The sequence below is a fragment of the Pseudonaja textilis genome, chromosome 2, assembly GCF_049901715.1.
Source record: "Pseudonaja textilis isolate UNSWEBS1 chromosome 2, rPseTex1.2, whole genome shotgun sequence".
Lineage (NCBI taxonomy): Eukaryota > Metazoa > Chordata > Lepidosauria > Squamata > Elapidae > Pseudonaja > Pseudonaja textilis.
The window spans coordinates 49593181-49617059 of record NC_141991.1 but is presented as its reverse complement, the minus strand read 5'-3'; the positions used below and the strand labels follow the sequence as shown (position 1 = coordinate 49617059).

General features: G+C 35.0%; 1 protein-coding gene across 1 annotated transcript in view; it reads left to right on the top strand.

The window, feature by feature from the left end:
- The window catches only part of APPL1 (adaptor protein, phosphotyrosine interacting with PH domain and leucine zipper 1), a 38646-nt gene that overhangs the window by 11123 nt on the left and 3644 nt on the right, over positions 1 to 23879 (top strand). The window contains exons 6-21 of the mRNA XM_026723711.2: positions 469 to 510; positions 988 to 1046; positions 1961 to 2107; positions 2455 to 2537; positions 2635 to 2793; positions 4295 to 4483; positions 5291 to 5333; positions 7111 to 7167; positions 7998 to 8089; positions 10009 to 10191; positions 13448 to 13497; positions 14901 to 15075; positions 15195 to 15231; positions 15686 to 15832; positions 21916 to 21966; positions 23645 to 23734. Coding sequence (XP_026579496.1) covers positions 469 to 510; positions 988 to 1046; positions 1961 to 2107; positions 2455 to 2537; positions 2635 to 2793; positions 4295 to 4483; positions 5291 to 5333; positions 7111 to 7167; positions 7998 to 8089; positions 10009 to 10191; positions 13448 to 13497; positions 14901 to 15075; positions 15195 to 15231; positions 15686 to 15832; positions 21916 to 21966; positions 23645 to 23734 — 1604 coding nt within the window. The remainder of the gene's footprint in view (positions 1 to 468; positions 511 to 987; positions 1047 to 1960; positions 2108 to 2454; positions 2538 to 2634; positions 2794 to 4294; positions 4484 to 5290; positions 5334 to 7110; positions 7168 to 7997; positions 8090 to 10008; positions 10192 to 13447; positions 13498 to 14900; positions 15076 to 15194; positions 15232 to 15685; positions 15833 to 21915; positions 21967 to 23644; positions 23735 to 23879) is intronic.

Here is a 23879-nt window from a genome sequence, read left to right as displayed (position 1 = left end):
AAATATGAAACTGTAACCTTGTGTATGTTTTAATGAAGTAATAGGCTTAAATTTAAGTAGAATTGTACAGCTATTGTGATTTCACTTATATGGGCTGCATTTACTTGTTGAAAACTCTTCTTATTTCTCTGCCCAAACCCTCTGAATCCCTCAAAAATCTCATATAGTTAGGTGAGTTCTGCCACAGCAAGTTTACAATCTCAAATGACATGGCATTTAAAAGAGAGCCCCTGACTTTGGGGGAAGGCTTTTCAGAGAAGTGTAGGAGAAAACAGAGGAAGAAACAACTCTACCATTGGATACGATCCCATAACTTTAGGGAATTATTTTCTCATTACAAAACAATTCATATAGACCTTGAAATGTAGGCCACCTGAAGACCTATAATAAATGAATCAAATTTTGTTCATCTTACATTAAAACAGCAGAATTATAGTAACGCTGCACATTTTCTTACATTCATTTCAGAAATTCTGACTTTAAAAGAGGTTTTCCAGATCTCCAGCAATGGTAAAGTATGTTTTAGAATTTAATTTCATGGTTTATTTTTATTTGATTTTGCATGATTATAATATTATAAACAGTAAAGATTAACATTTTATGAAGGGATTTCAGAGTAATTTTGCTATTTTAAAAAAGCAATTTTTCAATCTAAAAATGAAAGGGAAACTAATCCTAGATAACTGTATACAAGGTAATTGGGGGGAAATTATGATGAGTAAGCTCTTGTTCTAATGGGACATTATATAAAAAAGGATATCTTATTGATATAATCAGTGCATCAGGATAATAGATTTTGTTTATCTTGAAATGATAAAAACATGTCTGAAATTATTGGAAACAGATTTTTTTTCTGTATTGTTGAAAAAAGCAAAATTAGCCTAATTGCCTGAATTAGTACTTCACTGAAGTCTAGTTGCTTTTTGCCTTAAACATTTGTAATGTTTGTAGCTACTTTTTAAATATTGTAGAACTTGTTTTTTTCAGATCATGATGCTGCGATTACCAGATATAGTCGACTGTCAAAAAAAAGAGAAAATGAGAAGGTTTGTGAAACTTTAATCCAGCTATAATAATGTAAAAAGTCTATGTTGTTTTTCAGTTATCTTAAAAATTATGTAATAATTACATGATAATTCTAGTGAATGCAATATATGAAATATACTACATATATTCATGAAATATATGTAGTTCAGCTATGTGTTCCTGTCCAGAGTTACCAGTTTCTTTATTCAGTGGGATATTCTTCTATACAACTTTCACATTAATTTTTTTAAACTATTACCATCTGGCAGATGGTACAGGATAATAAAAACAAGGACAAATAGGCTGAAAAACAGCTTTTATCCCAGGGCAGTAACTATATTGAATTCTACTATATAGTGCAATATTAATGCAGTATTGGGTTTTCAGTCCAGTTGTATAGAATGTGAAGGATGTATGTTTGTGTTTTAGTTTTATAGTTATAATGTACACTGAAGATGGCATTTAATTTCATTGTATGAGATGCAGTGACAATAAAGTAAACTAAACTAAACTAAAACTGGCAAAATGGAGATCTCAGTAGTAGCAGTGCTGCATTTCTCTCTCTCTCTCTCTCTCTCTCTCTCTCTCTCTCTCTCTCTCCCTCCCTCCCTCCCTCTTTCTCTCTCTCTCTCTCTCCCCCTTCCCTCCTCATCCCTTCCCATCCCATCCTTTCTTCGGTAATGTAATATTTAATACCTTTTGCCAAGCAGTTCACATAATGCCCTGGAAAAAAACAAAACCTATTTCTCATGTGACATCATAATGTGGACTATTTTAAAAAGAACTTTACATGAAGATATATTTACAATTGCAAATCTGTAGAGAATGAGTAGAAGAAAAATGTATTTTGGAAAAAGTATATATAAATTTAGATTTTTTTCACATCATTGCAAGAAATTTTAATGGTAAACTGCTTTGAATTATATTTTTAAAGGTCAAATATGAAGCTACAGAAGATGTATATACTTCTAGGAAAAAACAACATCAGACTATGATGCATTACTTCTGTGCATTAAATACACTGCAGTATAAGAAGAAAATTGCTATGTTGGAACCCTTATTAGGCTATATGCAGGCTCAGGTAAATTCCAAAATGCATGGTGGAGGGGAGATTTTGGAATACTACATTAAAGTATTTTGAGCATCCAAAGTATTAAAATACTACCAAGCCAAAACATTAACCTTGTGTGGCATGGGCAGCTATATCAATTCAATCAAATCAAGTAGAAAGACTAAATGGTTAACCTCTCTGTGGAAAAGTAAGCATGTAAGTGTAATTTGTTGATAGAAAAACCTAACTAATTATAAGTATCTTGGGATTTATGATCTTACATCTGTAAAGGTGAATTATGTTTTTAGTCACCAAAGAAAGTTCTAAAATTCTATAAGTTACAAGTAAATTAATAAGTATGCATTTTCTTTTAAAAGATAAACTTCTTTAAGATGGGCTCAGAAAACCTTTCTGAACAGCTGGAAGAATTTTTAACAAATATCGGGACAAGTGTTCAGGAGTAAGTTCATTTTTTCTCTGAAAAGTAATGCTGTTTCTTTTAAAACATTATCTTTAGCTATTGTGAATATTTTTTTTAAAAAACCCTATGATTTTAGTGTTCGCAGGGAAATGGATCATGAAGTGGAGACGATGCAACAGACTATAGAAGATTTGGAAATAGCCAGTGATCCACTTTATTTACCAGATCCTGATACTACAAAATTTTTGGTCCAAAGAAACCTTACTCGCAAGGCTGGTTACCTAAATGCAAGAAAGTAAGAACCAATTTCAGATACATATAAGCCTGAATAGCCTGGGTTATAAATTATAGGGGTCTTGCATAGCATGTTACATGTAAAAAAATAATTACCAAAATTAATAGTTTTAAAGATTTTAAATAATGTCCAATACCAACCAGCATGCAGTACAGATTTGTCATTAAATTCAAGATCTTGTTTATGATGTTTCATGGCACAATATATAATTTAGCTTGTCTCATGATAATTTGGCTAGAAACCTCAGAAGCGATATATACATCTGGGAGAACAGCTGCTCCTTCATTTGTTATTTTTGTTGCAGCAGCTCCTCTTTACAAAAGGGTTCAGCTTTAAAAGTGAATTGCATCTGTCTCTGGATTGCAATGACTTATTTATTGGTTCTTGCCCCAGTGAGCTTAAAGTCACAGGAGATATGAAATAAAGGAGCACTAAAAAATAAAATTTGTTTGCCCATAATATTACATTCAGATCTGCCCCAGTCAGATCCCTTGACTCCATTTGATTAAAGAGAAAGGTACTTTTACTAAGAGATGCTGGTTACAGTAAAGTCAGGCGGATTCTGAGTTTCTCATGCGATAACACAAAACTATTTCTTTCATTCCCCATCCCTCCCCATGACCAGTCCAAGTTCAGCCAATGTGATGTCACTGAGAAGTTTTGGGAACACTGAGGTGTTTCGGCTGGTAACTTTCCACACTCAGGATAAACGACCTTGAAGATGCCTGGCATGAACTGGTTCCAGGTTCTTCCTCAGCTCTTCCTAAGCTGTCATATCCCCCCTTCCTAATTCCCACAAAGATGCACACAGGTTTATGGCTCATTTGTCCCCATCCCTCTACCCTAGTCTTTTGATGACAGGATGCCAGCAAATGCCAAGCCAAAGCTGATGGATCTGACAATTAGTTTTTTGGGTCCTAGCCCAAAATATTTTTGCATTACAATATTTCATTTTTCTTGAAATTATTGATGAAGGAAACAGCAGACATAATGTAATTTTTACCCATATTATTCTTCTATAAGTGTTTTTTCACCATCTGGCAAGTATATTTATAGTATATTTGAACAGCCAAGAAGAGTTATATGAAAGTTACATCTTTGCTGTATGACTGCAGACACTGTTTCCTGTGTTTTGACTACAGGTGTGCTATGGAGTAAGAATATAAAGTGGTGACACCTTAAAGCTATTTTTAAAGCTCAAAATGAGTCTGTGTGTGTGTGTGTGTGTGTGTGTGTGTGTGCGCGCGCGCGTGCGCATGTGTGTGTGTGTGCATGTGAGAGCAGTAGTATTTTGCTGATAAAACAATATGTTGAGAAATTTAGTTAAGCGCTATTTATATTCTCTTGGTATTTCTTGCTATACCAAAATAATCTATGCATAACTGCATTCAATTATATGAAATTATCTCCCAGCCCAAAACTTATAATAACTTATTTTTTCATTAGAGATTTGATGCTGCTAGGTTGGACTAAGTCAGTTTTCCTTTTTTTCTTACTTCAGTAAAACAGGACTGGTGTCTTCCAGTTGGGACAGACAGTTTTACTTCACACAGGGTGGAAACCTAATGAGCCAAGGAAGAGGTGAAGTTGCTGGAGGACTTGTAATGGATATAGACAATTGTTCAGTAATGGCTGTGGATTGTGAAGACAGAAGATACTGCTTTCAAATAACATCTTTTGATGGCAAAAAGTTTGTATTACCATTTCTTACATATGTTTTTAGTAAGGGAGAAACATTTAGAAAGTATTTCCTGCCGCCTTTCAGTTTCTCTCTAAAGTTGGGAGACAAGGGAGAATAAATCCATATCTTTCCCAGATTGAAAACTTGGCAGGCATAAGAGAAATTTCTATTACTTTAAACCAACTTATTTAATCAGAACTTGATGCTGCTTTCTAGGTAGCAATCTAAATATATTTTGCTTGTTTTTATCATTTTATTTATTTGTCAAACGTGTATGCTGCCCATTTCACTGAAGGCGATTCTGTATTTAGATTTTCATGTGTAATCTTGTCTACTGTCTTCTTGTTTTCTTTCTAAAATGTTATGGGTATTTTCAATCCTTGTTTTCAGGTTAGAGGGAAAAGTTGTCTTCCAGCTTTTTCTTTCTGATTGCCTAGTTTCCTCTCAGCCTAAAATGCAATAGGGATACCTTCCTCTCGTTCTGTGCAATCTTACTGGTTGTTACTGAGAGATGTTCGCAAAAGACAAGCTTGGACAACATAAATTATCTCTGAGGTATATCGGTGGCTAATTGTCCGTAGAACATAGCTCAAATGAAATATGCTGAGTTCCACAATGCAAAGATAAATATTATAGGTGGGCAATGTCCATTAGTGGATTTTGTTTGGAATTTAGCATGGTATAAATACTATAGTGAATAAAGAATTGCATGTATCAGTAACTTGAAGCCAACAACTTGATGAACATTTCTTTTCCCGGCTTTGCTTGAAAAATATAATTCAGTTTGTTTCTTATTTTTATTTCCTGGTCCAACAGGTCTTCAATTTTGCAAGCTGAGAGCAGAAAAGATTACGAAGAAGTAAGCTTTTTAACAGAATGGTTATTGAAACTAATAAATGTTTTGTGAGGGTTTAAGGAGTAAAATTGCCCAAGCCTGACAAATATATCTAATTAATGAAAGCCTTTTTCTTACAATAAATAGATCACTTTTTTAAATTTTTCTTGCTAAGTGAGACCTTTGTTAAGTGAATCTCTGCAGTTGTCAAGTTAGTAACAAGGTTGTTAAGTGAATCTGGCTCCCTTATTGACTTTGTTTGTCAGAAAGTTGCAAAAGGATCACATGACTCCAGGACATGGCAACCATCATAAATATGAACCATTTGCCCAGCATCCAAAGCAATTAATCCAGGCTGCGCAGAAACACAAGGCTGCACAGCCCACATGACCTGCAGGAACCCTCCCCGCTCACTCACTCCTTACCCGGCAAACTTGCCTGCAAAATTTCTATTTTTCCTTTTTCCGACCATCATCTGTTCTGCTATGGCGGGAGATTTAGATTAGCTAGGAAGCAGAAAACGGTTGGATTTCTTGGTTTCTAGCTAGTCTTTAGATCTTCGGCTCTGCTGTTAAGCACAGCCAAACCTCCCTTAGCACTGAAGGTTCTATTATTCAGTGCAGACTCATAGCAAGCAAATTGTGAGCTAGCCGATGGCAGATAGATAGATCACTGAATGATTCTGTGAGCAACTCAATCTGCCTGCCTGCTTTGCCTGATTTTGGGTAAAAGTTGCTCTTTTTGTTTATAAAAAATTCAATATATAAATATTTATAATATTTACATACAAGCCATGCCCAGCAGTCACATGACCACCAAGCCACACCCACAACTCAGGCCATGCCCACAAGAACCGGTTAGTGGGATTTAAAATGAGTTTGGTGGTCCTTGAGGTCCAAAAGGTTGGTGACCCCTGATTAAGCAATTCATGATTTATTATATAGTTTGTGAAATGTAGATTTAGGTACATTTCAATTCAGGAATCAACTTTATCATGAAATTGAGCATCCTCAACAGTGGAAAATTGTGCCAGCTTTCAAACCAAAAGAAAGGCAGAGTAGAAAGTTCTCACTTGTAACAAGGCAGTTTAAAATAGGTTTGAAACCAGCTGCTGTCAGTGCTGAGTAATCAACACAGGGAAAAGAATTTCAGATGTGCCACATTGCTACTTTAGTATTAAAACTGCATCTTGTGTGGATTATTTCACATTTAGCAAGCCTGTGATTTCTCACTTCTATTATTGGAATCATTAAAAAAAAATCGAGAAAAAATTCAGCTAGATACATGGAAACTTTATTTAAAGATGATTTTAAAAAAAATGCATGAACTTTTCTTTTGCTTATGTGACAGTGTTGGAGAAAGTATCAGATCCAAAAGTTGTAGGATCACAATTTGCAAAAGGCCCAGCAAACATGACTAATTTCATGAAACAAATGAATTTAACATCATCTGGAAAGTCACAAGTTTCCTCTGTCCTGCTCTGTAGTTTGAAAACTAATTGTAAATATCTTGTGTGTGGCTTATTGTTAACTTAGTCTGTGCATGCAAGGATTGTTAAGATGTCAACTACTTTTTTATTATTTGTTATTGGAGAGTTACAGGCTAAGGACAAGGCGAGATTTACTTATCTGAAAAAAATTCATAATCCGGCACCTATTTTTGATAATTTCCAAGGATAAAAATTATTCTTCTGACCAGACTAAAGCATTTACCATGTTTTTAATCTCTTAACAATAATCTAGAAATAGAAAGTATATAATGGGCAGAAAATTACCTAACTGTATTTTAAATTTTTTTTCAGTGGATATGCACAATAAACAATATCTCTAAACAGATTTACCTCAGCGAAAACCCAGAGGTAATGTGATTATACTCCTTTAATATAAAAAAATAAAATACTCTTAGATGTGAAACTTACATTTAAATTTGGGGAAACATTTGATTCCAGAGCACATTTGAATATTGAAATAAATGTTGAGATTAAAATTCATTGTTTATGCAGATTGAGAGAAAAATTGGTTTTAATTCTGCATTTACATTTTAGTGGAGCAAAGAGAATGTAGTGATTGAGAGAGAGAAAGAAGAAATAGGCTGGGTTGGTGGAAAATGGGATTTTATTTTATTATAACTTTTCAGTCCTGCATTTGTATCTCATGTAAAATATGCAGTTGTATGTATGTTCTTTCTTTTGTTTCTTGTACATGTGCATATGACTTTATATCACTTTCCTTTTATTCCCAACTTTCTTTTCTTTGTCCCTTTTCCCATTACTTCCTCTTTCTTTCTTGGATGGAAATCACTGTTTATATGGTTACATTTTTGGTTGGGAAAGCTTCCATTGGCATTAAAGCCTTGTTCCAATTTGGATGGAGAATGTTTTTTGGTAAGATGGCTTGCTTAGAGGAAGGTCAATTTCTACCTGCAGTATTCCTTCTGCATGGCAGATGAATATAGAAAAAGTTACATTGCCCCAAGACCCCTAATAATTGATTTTTGGTTCAGACTGTATGCTTAGCAGTGTTTCTCATTAGAAATGATTAACTGCTGTGTTTTCATAAATTCACATTTCATCACTTAAGTATATCTGCTCAATTAGTTACAGTGCTTACTAAAGATCTTCATATATTCATTTATTTTAGATCTAATTAAATGAAAAAAAAATATTTGTTTTTTTTCCTAACAATATAGGAAATTGCTGCCCGTGTAAATCAGTCAGCTTTAGAGGCTGTCACTCCCTCACCTTCCTTCCAGCAGAGACATGAAAGCATGAGGCCAATTATGTAAGTCACTAAACAGCAGAAAAGAACATGTTTTATATTTTGTAAAATAGTTTTTGAAATTTATTGTTTTATCACAAAACAGTAAAACAAAGAAACAAAATAAAACAAAACCGAAACATACATTCAACTCTAACAACCACAACTACAAAACAATAGTGTACAAAAAAAGGAGAACAAAGTGGTCAATTAAATTTAACATGTATGTATGTATGAAAAAAGCAGTCTGCAGGTTACACTAATCTTCAAATCCCTCTGTTAACCATCTGTTATTATATTTAGGATGTAGACGCTTATAAAGCTGTCTGTTGTGGCCCACCAGTCTGGCAGCAGACTTGGACAATGAGGAGGTTGGGGAGAAACTTGGGCCAGTTCTGGAATCTGTGGAAAGCTCTGATGAGTGCTCTGCCTCAGACACAGATAGAGCCAGGGCCGTCCGATATTTCCCAGCCACTGTAAAGGCAGCTGTTTTGGAGGCTGATATGAGTGAGGAGAAAGAACAGCTGGGACCTGTAGACATATAGATAGACATATGTTCAGAGCTGTTAGGAGAGGGGAACAACGGAGGACAAGGAGTTGACTCGGAAAGCAAAGCACATGTGGACGCTGAATGGCCCCTCCCTGGCTGGGGAATAAATAGAAGGAAAGGGGAATGGTTGTCGTAGGAGACAACAGTTCATCTTTCTGAAGATTTTACTCATTGTATTTCATGCCACAGAGAGACTACTTGCCAGAACTTAATTCGCAGCCTTTCGGTTGGAGCCTTGCAATTATCGCAAGGAACTGATAAGGTCTGTTACGCAGTTAACTCTTTGAAAGACTGTTGCCTGGACTTTTCGGTGGGTGAATGCAATTAATTCACAAGAAGTAAATAAAGATCATATTTTGAAAATTGCTTGGAAGATCAATTTGGACCTTATTAATCATAATATTTCTTTGCCATTCATTAAAGCAGCAATCACTACCCCAATCTATCAAGCTTAAATAGAAAGCATTGCTGCTTTAAAGAATCCACCCAGTAGAGTTAATGTGATTTAAAACAACATCTCTCTTCAGGTTTGTGTGAAAGCCTAATAAAGTTGAGCTGTTGGACTTCTTTCAAATAATTTTCTAAGTATGCAGAGTGCTGCTATTATAATAAGTCCCAAAACTTGTATAGTTGCTATTAAAATGTACAATTGTTACTTTGTCTCCTGTTTTTTTCCCATAGCATTTTAAATCTGAAATCGGTGATATGATATGATTCTTTGATTATTATATGTGTGGACAAAATAGTTTTACATCATTTGATAATTAGTAGATACTATTGGAAAGAACTTTTGACACAGCTCTTGTAACCTCTAGCTTCAGCTATATTTCATTCAGTTTCTACTTGTAACTTATCTGGCTCAGTTTTCCCTACTATTTCATTTTAATCTGAAAGGAATCACTGATCCTTAATTAGGCACTGATGTGCTTTTTCTAGCTTCGGAATTTAAAATGAGAGTAATTGCTATCTTATTTGTCCTACAGAATTTATTTTTCTCAAGCCACAACCAATTAGAAATTATAAAATAAAAATTAGAAATTGACAATAAAAAACGAAGTTTTATTTTCATTTATATTAATTTGAGAAATTTTATTGTTACTGCCTTTAAATATTCCTGCTAGATTTAGTTGATCATTTTGATGACCTCAAGTGTTCAGTTTGTTAGCCTCTCCTTTTAGATTTATTTCATGATACGTTCTGTTTCATGTTTGCTCTCAACAGGCATTTGTCTTCAAAATATTTAGTCGAGACTATTCTATTGTTTGGATAAAAGTTTACCTTTCGTTATTTGTAAGAAAATGTTTGACTTCTGAATTAGATCAGTTGTTCTCTGCTGAAATGCAAAAGATAGTCAAGATGGTTGAAATGTTTCCTAGTTTTCTTGCCTTTTTAGACAGTCTCGGCCTCCTACAAATCGTACCAGTAGCACTGGATCTTTGGGATCTGATTCGACGTCATTGTCTGCGCTTTCCTTGGATTCGATTGTTGCACCTGATACGCCTATACAATTTGATATCATTTCTCCAGTAAGTGAAGACCAGCCTGGTCAAATAAAAACTCCAGGCCAGTCAGGCAGGTGAGAATTACAAAAATTAAATACAAGCAAATAAAGCTCACTCAATATTTAAAACCTCTGTTGATATTTAAAACCTATGTAAAATAATATTCATCATGCTTTAACCTTGATTGTGGGTAGAGCCCTCCCTTTCATTCAGGATCCTCTCCCTGCACAAATTTAATTTATTCTTATTCCCTTTACCAGTTTTAACAACGATTGTGCCTAAGCAGAGTTTGCTTTTAACTAGATATTTCAGCCAAAGACTTCAGGTTTATTCAGATGTCTGTGTAAGAGTGAAAGCTGACTGGCATTATCTGATGTTAAAACATTTCTGGATACAAGGAAATTGTGTGAAATCAGGTTGTCTGTGTTTTTTTAGATTAATCCCTCGAGGTACAAGGATTTTTAGACCTGCATGAGCTGATCATTAAAACAAAAAAATTGAAATCTTGCCCAATTGGGAAAATTTTTATGTTGCTTAAGATTCTGTTTTATTTCTTGTAGCAGACTTATTTTGCCCTGTTGAGCATTCTTCAGGGGTTTTTTTTGTTTTGTTTTTTAAAAAGTATATTTTCCTTTCCTATTGCTTGCTTACCTGCCCCAGCAACTTGGGTATTTCCTCTTGGAAACTCAAGAGAAATGTGGCAACCCAGGTGGTGAAGGCATTCTGATGGCTTTCTTCCTAAGCTAAAAAAAAGGTGAGTGAAAATTATCTAGGCTTCTAGAGTAACATCTCCTAGGAAAATAAATTGTCCGTTGTGCACAGTTCTTTTTTGTGCCCCTTCTCTATCTCACTGGAGCTTCCATTTTGCATCAGTATATTTTACAATTATCATTTAGCAACTGAGTATACAGTGTTTGTTCCTCAGTAAAGTAGCCAGGGGGCCCTAAAAACTAGGGACCAGTACATACTTAATTGTAATATTAATGCAAGTCTTTAATATAGTGAAAAAGGACTAGAAACTTTCGAAGCCAAAGCAAGAAATATCTCGATCATAATTGTGTGCCTTACCATCTTACAAGTATATTAAAACTAAAAATCAGAAAAGGAAAAACAAGAGGAATCATTTTTGCTAGTTATACATTTTTTGATAGCTTATAACTTTTTAGAACATGTGATTGCTGAATGGAACCAGTTGCTTGTAGATATGATTGGTTTTTCTTTACTATGACTGTTTCTTTCAGAACAGAAATTAATTAACCCCATTTACTCCTGATGAAAGTTTGATGTAAGGAAAAATCTAATTCAAAACAAATGTCTGTAGAAATAAAATCAAATTGAAATTGGTGTTTGAGGAGAAATGTGCATGACAAAAGTCATCTTCAGGCATTTTAAGTGTACTCATTGAATATCTATGCTGACTGCTCCAAAGATGCCAAGCGGATTACATTAAGAATAAATCAAAAGCACAAAAGCGCAAAGTGTGATTCAGTCAGTAAGATTAATCCTGTTCACATTATTCCTTCTGTCCTGAAGTCTTGCTGGAAAAGTACAGTTTGTACTGCCTTCTGGAGTGTCAACTGGGAAGGGGCCATTTTAATTGTGGAGGGCAAGCTATTCCAGAATTAGGAGACATCTACCCAGAAGGCTTGTTTCCAAATCTTTTTTCTTTAACTACTTCTGAGCAGGCAAAAATCCACTTGGATCTAATGGTCGTGAAAACCCAAGTCAGAAAGGGCTCTGTTGGCACTTGGTGTCTTCTGCTCCTGGCAATACCACAACTCTCTCAATTGTATTGGTGATGAGATTTTGCCAGTCATTCACTCTATTAAATCAAAGCTATCTAATCATTAAGCTCCCATGTCTCCTTGTCCTCCAAAGCCCAGCCCTTTACTAAGTGGTCAGTTGTTTGAAACTCTCTTCCCGGCCTTCTATTCCATTTTTATTATCTATCTGTTTCATCTCAGGCATCATATTTTTTCTTCTGCGTTCTTTGAACTTCACTTCCCTAGCCATGCATCTCTCCATCTTTACTTTCTTCTTGTGTTGTATCCATAATCTCTTGCCAACCAGGGTTCACCTCTCCTCCATTAAGCATCCTATTCACTTCCTCTGTATCCCAGTTAATGTTCTCTCCAAATACCAGACTACTGTACCTTATCAATATGTGAATGCAGATTATGTGTCATAGGCAACCAGAACGATTAAGTGAGGGCTTGATATTGCTGTACTCATGTAGACACTGTATGCATGTAAAATGCCTGAAGAAAACCAATCCAGAGTTTTCAGGATCTTCTGTGAATACTAGTATAAAGAGGCAGCATCCATAATAAAGACTTGTGAGGAGATCTACTGAATGCCACTCTGAAAAAGATGCAAATTGCTTCAGTTTGAAGTCTATAAAAGTCTGAGCCTTGCTGTATTCACCAGATTTCTCATGAGCTGAACTAAATAGCAAGTATGCCAGGCTGCAATCGAGATTTGCCAGATGTAATAATTCTGATTACATGGATCCCAAAGAGTATTTGCAAATGGAACAGGCTGCCTTGTGAAAGAGGTGAACATTTTTTGCTGGAGACATTTTAACATTAGACGGGCACATTGCAAGGATATTGTTCTATCCTGCAATATAGCATAGGGAATTGTAAAGGCCCTTAGACAGCTTCTAGTGCAATACCATGATTTTGTGAAAGATTTACATTGTAGAAATATCAAACTTATTTTTTTAAAAAAAAAATACTATTGTGACTTTTTGTCTTTTAAGGATCATCTTAAGTTCTCCATTTGAAAAATGTTTTGATAAAGCTTTTATTTACCTACATATTGGAAGCCTAGAAAATTTTCACAATTATAATGTAAAGAGCAATAATGGCTCTGCACTGCTGAGAGCTTAGCATAGCCATATTTCTCTTGTTTATGATTAATATCCCATCATTGCTTTTAGAAAACTATTTGAAATGGTAACTTTTCATACGTAAACAATTTAACATATTAACCTCAGGGTGCATGCAGTTTCTCTTAAAGCGATTTGGTTTTAATGGGTTTCTGTAAGTTTGTAGTATATGATTACATTTTCAAAAGCAGATAAAATTAAATAACTTTCCAAACAATATTACAGTACGTGTTATTTTGTAATGGGCAGTTTTTACAGTTTCTTCTGTTGTCTCCTGTTAAAGTATAGTTCTTTATATAAGATATTTCAAATTATTCTGAAATTATGAAAATGTACTAGTGCACGTGAACTTCCTGGGCAACCATTCAGTCTTATTGCTGCTTTTAATGTAGCATGCAATTCTGTTAGACACTGATTTGATGCCCCCTTTTTTTTGACAGACGTACAAATCCTTTTGGAGAATCTGGTGGAACCAAATCAGAAACAGAAGGTAGAGAGCAAAGCTTTAAAGAAACGTAAAATATATTAAGTAGTATTGCATCTTGTTGAGAACAGATTGATAATTTTAAATAATATTTTGATAATTTGGCTGGGAGTCTGAGCTGAATGAAATGATTAAAGAGATACACAGGAAAATGTGTCTGCATAATAAAACAAGGGCACTTGCATATGGAATATGTATAATAAATAAACCTTATCTGAGGTTGCTTACTTTAGATTAAAAGGGAATATTCTTCTCTGTATTCTGTTTAAATTATCTCTAATGATAGTTCACAAATTTCTTTCTATATTGATTTGCATTAATGAATTGTCGCTGTATCTTGAGAAAATTCATTCAATTTTAAATACTGCATTAGATAGATTTTATAGTATTAAATAGATATCTGTTTGATTCCCATTTTCTCCAGAGTCAGGGCTGTATTTAAAGTAACACTAAAGTACAAGAAAATACTTCAGTGAAAGAACTTTGCTAATCTACGAAAATAAAGATACAACAACGCTGTAATTCCCCTTAGTCAAGTTTTTGGTGACCAATTGTTAATTTTCCCATGTTCTTCTTTTGTTGTACTTGTGTTTTGGTCTGTGATTGCAAATAAAGTATTATTATATAATGTAACTTACATTATAGAGTAAGCTTAAGAAGAAATGTAAGAAAAGGTTTCGAGTCTTAGTTGTTATGCTTGTTTAACATAAAAGTCCCTTAAATTATATTATAAAACCTTTATCAAGCCACCATCTCATAACAATGCTTCAACAACAGTTAACTTTAATGTTGATTTAACAAAATAATTCTTCTCAATCAAAATTAAGGGTAACTGAATGTTGTGACAGAGCTAGCTGATCTTATGCCCAAAAAGTGCTTTTTTCATGAGCACCTTTGGGACGACCAAAAAAGTACCTTTGGGACAACCATGACCTGGATGACTGAGAATCTCCATAGACATTTAGAGAGCTTCTGTACATTGCATTGTAAAAGAAACAAATTATTAAAGACTTTAGGAAGCATGCCTTCTTTGTCGTGGCCCCCACTCTCTGGAACAGCATTCCCCCATAGATATGGATGTTGCCTTTTTTTCTGTATTTTTTAAAGTCCTTAAAACCTGGCTTCAGTCCCAGGCCTGAGGCTAATGTGTTTGGGGGATTGTGACTGTGGTGTTTTAATGGTTGTTATTAGTCCATTCTTCCTTGTTTTCTTTTGTCTTAAGTTTTAATTGTTTAAATTAGTATTATATTTTGTAAGCTTTCCAGGGTAAGCTAGAGCAGATAGTTATAATAAATTAAATTAATCTTATTTTACTGGATACTGATATACAAGATACATACATAACTAACATTTTGTAACTTTACTTCAAAAGTTACTCAAACTATATATTTATTATGCTCTTGCTCCAGATTCTATTCTTCATCAGTTATTTATTATAAGATTCCTTGGATCTATGGAAGTGAAGTCAGATGAAAGTCCTGATGTTGTTTATGAAACAATGCGTCAAATACTAGCAGCTCGAGCTATACATAACATTTTCAGAATGACAGAATCACATTTGTTAGTTACATGTGATTGTTTAAAGTAAGTATATTCTTTTTCTAAAGCAATATTGTTAAACACTTAATACATTTTGGTCTTTTTAAAATATCAATTTTGGTCTTTTTAAAATATCCATACATTTCTGAAATTATCCTTTTTAGGTTAATTGATCCACAAACACAAGTTACAAGACTCAGGGTAAGTTGTTAAAATCAAGGTACTTAACCATCAGAAACTCAGTTACTGTTCAGTTTTATCCAAGTTTATTTTCTATCTGTTGTTCTTGACAGAAAATTATAGGTTATCCAGTTCCCCAAACAGTATTTCAATTATTCTGAAACTACACATTATAAAAGTAGGTGGTCTAGCCCTAAGTTTGTACTTATAAATTAGCAAAATAGGTAAGGAATTCCTGCTAATAGTTGTAAAAGCCTAACTTAATTTGAAAACTTTTGAGAATGCACTAGTATAAGAGCTGATGGGGTATGGTGACTAGAAAGTCTTTGCTGAAAAGACAGTAGGGCGAGCCAGAATGACCTTCTGAAGTATAAATATGAATTATTTTGGCTTTTACTTTAATAATCCAAAAGTATCTTTCTGTAATTTCATTTACTGCGGCTATTCAACAACAATTCTTTTCCTCTCTGGACAGTTTCCTTTGCCAAATATAGTTCTGTATGCCACACACCAGGAGAACAAGCGTCTTTTTGGATTTGTGCTTCATACATCAACAGGAAGAGCAGATGGTAGACCAACTTCAGTTTGCTACATATTTGAATCAAATAATGAAGGGGAAAAGGTACATGCTTCATGCTTCAGTTAACATTCTTGTATTTTACACTATTCCAAAGCTGAAAAAAACAGGGATATGAAAATCCTTTGAGGAGAACACCCCCCCCCCCAGCAGATAGTTTTGTATAAACATGCAGGTGGAGGCATCAGGAAGCAGCTTGCAGAGAACTTCTGGAGTTCTTGGTACTCTCTACTTATTTGCTTGCAGATATTTCATTACCCAACTAGATAACATCAATGCCAGCTACCTAGTTGGGTGATAAAATGTCTTCTCACAACCAAGGAGCACCAAGACCTCCCCAGTTATTTTGACCAATTTGTTCATTCTTTGTAATTATGTTCAGTTAGAATACTTTATTGGCCAAGTGTGATTGGACACACAAGGAATTTGTCTTGGTGTAAATACTCTCAGTATACATAAAGAAAAGGTACATTCGTTAAGAATCAAGAATCATAACGTACAACACTTAATGATAGTCATAGGATCAACAATCAAATCATACTAGGAAACAGTCAAGTGGGAGGGGATGGGTGATAAGGAGTGGTGAGAAGATTAACAGTAATAGTAGTGTACACTTTGTAAATAGTTGAAGGGAATTGAGGGAATTATTTGTTTAGCAGAGTGATGGCTTTCTGGAAAAAACTGTTCTTGTATCTAGTTGTTCTGGTGTGCAGTGCTCTATAGCGTCATTTTGAGGGAAGGAGTTGAAACAGTTTATGTCTGGGATATGAGGGGTCTGTAAATATTTTCACATCGCTCTTTTTGACTCATGCAGTATACAGGTCCTCAATTGAAGGCAGGTGGGTAGTAATTGTTTTTTCTGCAGTCCTAATTATCCTCTGAAGTCTGTGTCTGTCCTGTTGGGTTGCAGAACCAAACCAGACAGTTATAGAGGTGCAGATGACAGACTCAATAATTCCTCTGTAGAACTGGATCAGCAGCTCCTTGGGCAGTTTGAGCTTTCTGAGTTGGCACAGAAAGAACATTCTTTGTTGTGCTTTTTTGGTGATGTTTTTGATGTTAGGTGTCCATTTTAGATCGTGTGATATAGTAGAACCTAGAAATTTGAAGGTCTCTACTGTTGATACTGTGTTGTCTAGTATTGTAAGAGGTGGTAGTATGGGAGGGTTTCTTCTAAAGTCTACCACCATTTCTACGGTTTTGAGTGTGTTCAGTTCCAGATTGTTCCGGTTACACCACGAGGCAAGTTGTATAACCTCCTGTCTGTATGCAGATTCGTCGTTGTCTCAGATGAGACCAATCACTGTTGTGTCATCAGCAAACTTCAGTATTTTAACAGATGGATCGTTTGAGATGCAGTCATTGGTATATAGGGAGAAGAGAAGTGGAGATTGCACACAGCCTTGGGGGCCCTCTGTGCTGATTATACAGGTATCGGATGTGATTCCGCCTAGCTTCACCTGCTGCTTCCTGTCTGTTAGGAAGCTTATGATCCACTTACAAGTGTGTTCAGGTAGTGCTAGTTGGTTTAATTTACTTAGAAGAGTGTCTGGAATGATGGTATTGAATGCTGAACTGAAGTCTATAAAGAGGATCTTTGTGTAGGTATTTGGAGATTCAAGGCGTTGTAGGATGTAATGCAGAGCCATGTTAACAGCATCATCTTTCGATCTATTTGCTCGGTCTGAAAACTGCATGGGATCTAACAGTGGATCCGTGATGGTTTTCAGGTGGGACAGCACTAGCCTTTCAAAGATCTTCATAACTACAGATGTTAGAGCAACTGGTCTGTAGTCATTCAATTCCTTGATGGAGGGCTTCTTTGGCCCTGGGATGATGGTAGAACGTTTGAAGCAGGAAGGAACATAGTACATCTCAAGAAGGAGTTACCTTGTCTGGCCCTGGTGCTTTTCCTGGCTTCTGTCTGTGTAATAGATCTTGCACTTTTTCTTTTTTTAAAAAAAAATTATTTGGGTTTTCACAAAAAAAACCCATAATACAAATAAAACATCTTTTTTTGAAAATAGCATGGTCCCGGGTTATCACTTCTTCATACAGACAAAAACTCAATTTCATGCTCATTTTTATGTTCTATTCTATATCGTATTACTGTTTTACATTTTCTATATAGTTTTTCCCCTCTTAATTTTCTCAATTTTATTTTGATTATCTCATCTCAATTCAAATCATTATATTTATACTTTTGTGTGTCCTGTTTCACTTTCATATTATCTTTTCTCATTAAACAAATTTTCCCCTGTAGTTGCTAATTGGAGTATGACACCTTTATATCTTTTAATTTTATCCATTCAACTCTTATTTAAGCTTCAATGTATACCTTTAAGATTATAACATTCTATATAATACATAACTTCCAATTCTGCTTGGTACATTCTTAAAATACACACTATATTCTTAAAATATATATATATATATATATACACACACACACACACACACACACATACACATATACACATATATATATATATATATATTCCAATTCAATTCTATCATTAATATTCATTAAAATTTTAACATTCCTTTCAATTAAATATCATACTTCCTTGGGAACACTTATAAACTTTCCATAATTATTTTTTCCCCATATTTCTCTTCATTTATATTTTATAAATCATTAATAATAATTAAAATGTTCCCGTCCTTTCCTAATTTAATTCTCTCATTCACTTTATTTCATTTATTTATTAACAAACATTCCACTAGATTACGATAAATATTTTATCCATCATTTTAATCATATTTTCTAAAAAAATTTGTAATATAACAATACTATCTTATGTACCTTTGCAGAATCCCTTTTACAATTAAGTTTTCACCCATTATCTCTAAACAGGCTTATACTTTCAATTCTTATACCTTTTCTCTGTTTCTCTATATCTTGTTTCTGTCCTTTATAACTTCTTTTCCTTTCCTTCTTCTCCCTCCCCTTTTTACCCCCTTGTCTCTCTACTTCTAATTCTCTCTTCTGTAATCCCCTCTTCTGTTCCTTTCTAATATTATACTTATTTTTCAAGCTATTCTTCTTTTTTGGGGGGGTTGTTTTTTCAAATCTTAAACTTTTCATTCTCTTTCCCCCTTTTCCTTTTTTTCCCACACATAAAATTACTTGATCATTAAAGATGGCTTCTTCTTTGTCCCAATCTTCTTGTTCTGCACACATTTCTTGTTTTTTCTCATAGTTCCAGATCTCCATTTCTAAGAGTTGAAATACGAAGTCAAAAGAACCTCTCCCTTCTTGTGCATCTTCTTTGTACTTTTTAAGTTCCATTTTCAGTTCTTCTCAAAGTGGTGCCATTTTAAACACTTTTAAACAACCACCCGATTGATTTTATCGTTTAAAATGCAATAACCAAAAATCCAAAGATCACCAAGTAATCCAAATAATCCAAAGCTGTTTCTTCTTGCTTCTTTTTTCTACTTTCTCTTCCTGGGGTTCTATTATTTTGTTGCCAAGTTTCAGTTAAAATGTATCTTTTAGGAATCTTGTTAAGGTTTCACTGTAGATTCCTTTTAGTTCCAGGCAGTCTCCTCCATTTTTCCAGATCCTGCCCTTTTATTCTTTTTCTCTCCTTTCCATGCTTTTAAAAGCTTTTAAGTATCCAGAAATCTTTATTATTCCTTTGACATTTTATTTTCAGCTTAAATGCCTATTGATGTCAAAGTGGATTTTTTTCCAATTTCTTGCTTAAGTTTCTTAGCTGTCAGTATAGGAATAGGAGAAGAAAAAAAACCCCAAATCTTTTCCCTTTTGTCTCTCCTTCGCTGCTTCAAAGTCTTCCTTGGGAACAATGTTTTTTTTTTTTATAGTTTAAATTCCAGGGTACCTTACGTTGTTGCTTTTACAATTTAACCCGGTCAACCAAAACTTTCTCTTCTTATCTTCCTCCTGCACATTCTTTTCCGGTTGAGTTCTTCTTTGAGGTGGCCATTTTTGACCACCACTGCAACCGCCTTTGGGAAAGGGAGTAATGGCCAGCTGAGGAGGAGAGATGCAGCTCTCCTCAACCCTGCTGGCAGTCTCCCCCCCTCTTCGCCACCTCTACGGGGTGGCTTAGCCCCAAAACTAGCCCGCTCAGGGCACTCCGGCGGCGAGCATGGATCGAAAATGTGCATGATCGCGGTTTCGGTCTGTCGGTGAAGGAACTCAAACCAGAAGTCCGTGCACTTCTTTTTCTGTGATCACCAGAGGTTGTGAGCCCAATGGATTGGGGCCAGTTGTAGGAGGCTTGGCTGTTGTTGGTGTGTTTGAGATTTGGGTTGTGGAGATAGGTGGCTGTAGTTTCTTTTCAAACCTGCAGTAAAACACATTCAGGTCATCTGCTAGTTGTTAATTTCCTTCTTCCTGGGAAGGAGTTTTGCTGAAGCCAGTGATGTTTTTAAGAGTTTTCCACATGTTTGCTGGTTCATTTGTTGAGAATTGATTCTTTAACTTTTCAGAATAGCTTCTTTTTGCTGCTCTGATCTCTCTTGTTAATATGTTTCTGGCCTGGTTGTATAGCATTCTGTCACCTTTTCTGTAGGCTTCCTCTTTGGAATGACGAAGCTGCTTAAGTTTAACTGTGAACCAAGGTTTATTATTACTATATATTTGCAGGTTCCTTGTTGGTACACATAAGTCTTCACAGAAGCTAACATATGATGTTACAGTATCTGTGAGCTCATCTAGGTCTGCAGAGGCATCTTCAAAAACATTCCAATCAGTACTATCAAGGCAGGCCTGGAGTTTCAGCTTTGCCTCATCCGACCAAGTCTTCGCTGATTTAATTGTTGGTTTAATGGTTTTAAGTCTTTTTTCTGTAGGCAGGTACAAGGTGAATCATGCAGTGGTCAGAGTGTCCCAGAGCTGCTCATGGTAAAGACCTATAAGCATCTTTTACTGTTGTTTAGCAGTGGTCTAAAGTATTTTTGCCTCTGGTGGGACAATTTACATGCTAGAAATATTTTGGGAGCTCTTTCCTTAAATTTGCTTGATTGAAATCTCCTAAAATGATGGGAAGGGAACCTGGGTGTTTGGCTTCAGCCTCCATAATTTGATCAGCAAGAGTTCATAATGCCTTGTTTACACAGGCTTGTGGAGGAACACACACAGCTATTAGGAGAAATGAGGAGAACTCACGTGCAGAGTAAAATGGCTTGCAGTTGATGTGTAAAGACTCTAAGTTTTCATCACAAAACTTATATATTATAGTTATATCCTGACACCAGCTGTTGTTGATATATAAACATAATCCACCACCTTTGTTTTACCTGATGTCTCTTCAATTCTGCCTGATCTAGATGTCTGAAATCCTGGGATGTATATGTTGTTGTCCCCATGAATTTGTGGATTAAGCCAGGTTTCAGTAAAACAAAGAACAGCTGAATTATGAAAATCAGAATTCCATCTATTTAAGAGATGAATTTCATCCATCTTGTTAGCCAGTGAGCGTAAATTAGTCAGAAAGATTGAAGGGAGAGGAGCTTTCCCCCCCCCCCCTATTTCTTAGTCTGTTTAAAATTCCCGCTCGTTTACCTCGTCCCCTCTTCCGGCGTAGTTGCTTTTTTGCTTTCTTTGTTGTAATCCATAGCACCTGGGAATTGGTTAGAATCTCCTCCGCGTTTGCAAAGACAGGTGGGGGTGGGGAATCAGAAAGCTGCTCCTTAAGGAAACACTGCCTAAATCTTAGCAGGTGGTCTCGTGAGTATGAAATCCATAGTGAATTGCAGATAATAATAAGGAATAAAGAAACCATTAGAGAGCATTTCACTGAGGCAGCTGTCGTTGGCGCCATCTTGGCTGAACCTTTAGTTTAGCAGACTTGAGATTCCACACACCAGATTTTCCTGGTTCACAATTCACCTTGTATCTCTGGCTCCTGGATCAATGCAGGTTCTAATGCTTCTAGGCTCTGATCCTCAGCTACAGTTTTTCTTCAGTGTGTAGATATGCTGCATTTGTAATTGTCAGAATCACCTTTAATGGCAGTTCAATTTTCTGTTTCATGGATCCTTTGTTTTAACAGACATGCCTCTCCCAAGTAGTCTGTTCAATTGAGTATTTACTGTCCTTGAAGATGAACACATTTTTAATGATTATAATAGTAACTATTTGTTTCTTCATTTAGATCTGTGATTCCGTGGGACTTGCAAAACAGATTGCATTGCATGCTGAATTGGTAAGACTTAACTTGGAACAAAATGTAGAGGTAGTTTATATATATTAAATGAGGATATAGTTCAGTATCACGTGCAACATCTCCTACCATCTGCCCAAATTGGTGAAATTTCAGTGTCCAATCTCAAATCCTGTTCAACTTTGGAATAACAAAAAAAAAACCTTTTGGTTTTTAGAGTAATTATTTAATTATTGTTGATTCATCACCATCTCTAAAAAAAGGTGTGATGATACTTGAATATGTTACTAATCTCTCCGTTGACAATCAGTGAAATGAAAAACAACTAAACACTCCACTGCTGAACTCTCTCACCCAATAACTATTCTCACAAATAAACTATCAACCAGCACCTTGTAAGGGACAAGCAGTTTCAATCCAGGGTGTGAAATAGATATTGATAAGCAAGTAATTTGGCTAAGCTTTCTGCAAATGAAGGCAAAAACAGAGAGTAAGTAAATCTCCCTTGACTCTTAAAACACAATAAAAAGAAAAGATTTTTCTTACCCTTAAACATTTATCTGTCTTGACCTTAAGAATATGCAGGCAGTCCTTGGCTTAAAACAGTTTTATTTAGTTACTGTTCAAAATTAAAATTGCATGAAAAAAGTGACTTATGACCATTTTTCATATGACTGTTGTAGAATCCCAATGGTCACGTGATCAAAATTCAGATTCTTGGCAACTGGTTCATATTTATGCTGGTTGCAGTGGTGTTGTGATCACCATTGATAACCTTCTGACAACCAAAATCAATTGGAAAACCAGATTCACTTAACAATCTTGTTACTAACTTAAAAGCTTCAGTGATTCCCTTGACAACTGTGACAAGGAAAGGTCGTAAAATGAGGCAAAACTCACTTAACAAGTGTTTCACTTAGCAATAGAAATTTTGGGCTCAATTGTGTAAGTCGAGGACTATCTATATTGTACACACAATTTACATTCTTCTTAATCCTTGAAAGAATGTTGCTTTATTGTCCAAATCAGGAAGTAAAATCTCTTTGGAAGTATTGCTTCTTTTTTTGAATGCGGCTCAGCAAGTCTATATGTGCCAAATGTGAGGGGTTTTTTGTTTTCCAGTTTGTTATGTTTGTTGACTTTATGCATAGTTTGCAAAGCACGCAATATGTATATAAATAAAGTGCAAAGTTAAAACAGAAGGATAGGTAGCTGTAATTCTGATTCTTGAAGTGATCATTGCGCATACCTGTGAGGGAGTTCTGGGCACGTGTGAACCATCCTTCAAAATTTTTTAGCTGGATTTGAGAAGAAGAATGTTTTTTTTCCTATCCTAGTATACCTTTTAAGAAAGTGCCTCTGGCACCTTCATCTGATTCGAACAAGTGAATATAATTGAGAAGCAGAATCATATAATGACGGAGTGTTTTGTGAATAAACAAATTACTATTTGGAGAAACAATTCTGTAAGCATCCTGGTCTTTAAATCTTTAAATTACTGTTTAGTTTATTTTTCTATTGTATAACTGATGTGATATACTGATATGATGTGAAAGCCAAGAGTTTTAATACTTTTCTTTGAAAAGCAGTAAGAGTATTTGGTTAAAAATACTTGGAAACCTATATTTGGGCAATTTTTCAGGCAAACAAAGTAGCAATCAATTCCGTGAAAATAATGTTACCTTTTGGTATTCGGCATGTTCTTTTTAAAAAAACTCAGGATCGAAGATCATCAGAAAAACAGAAAGAAATAGAAAGAGAAAAGGAAAAACAGAAAAAAGAGCTCAATAAACAGAAACAAATTGAAAAGGTATGCATTTGATCAAGGTTTAACTGGATTTTTGAACTTTCAAAATAGCCATTTTATTGAAATTGAATAAACATGAGAAATTACTTTTCCTCACAATACTGATATTGATTTGTTTTAGATTAAAGCAGACATGTTTACGTGACAA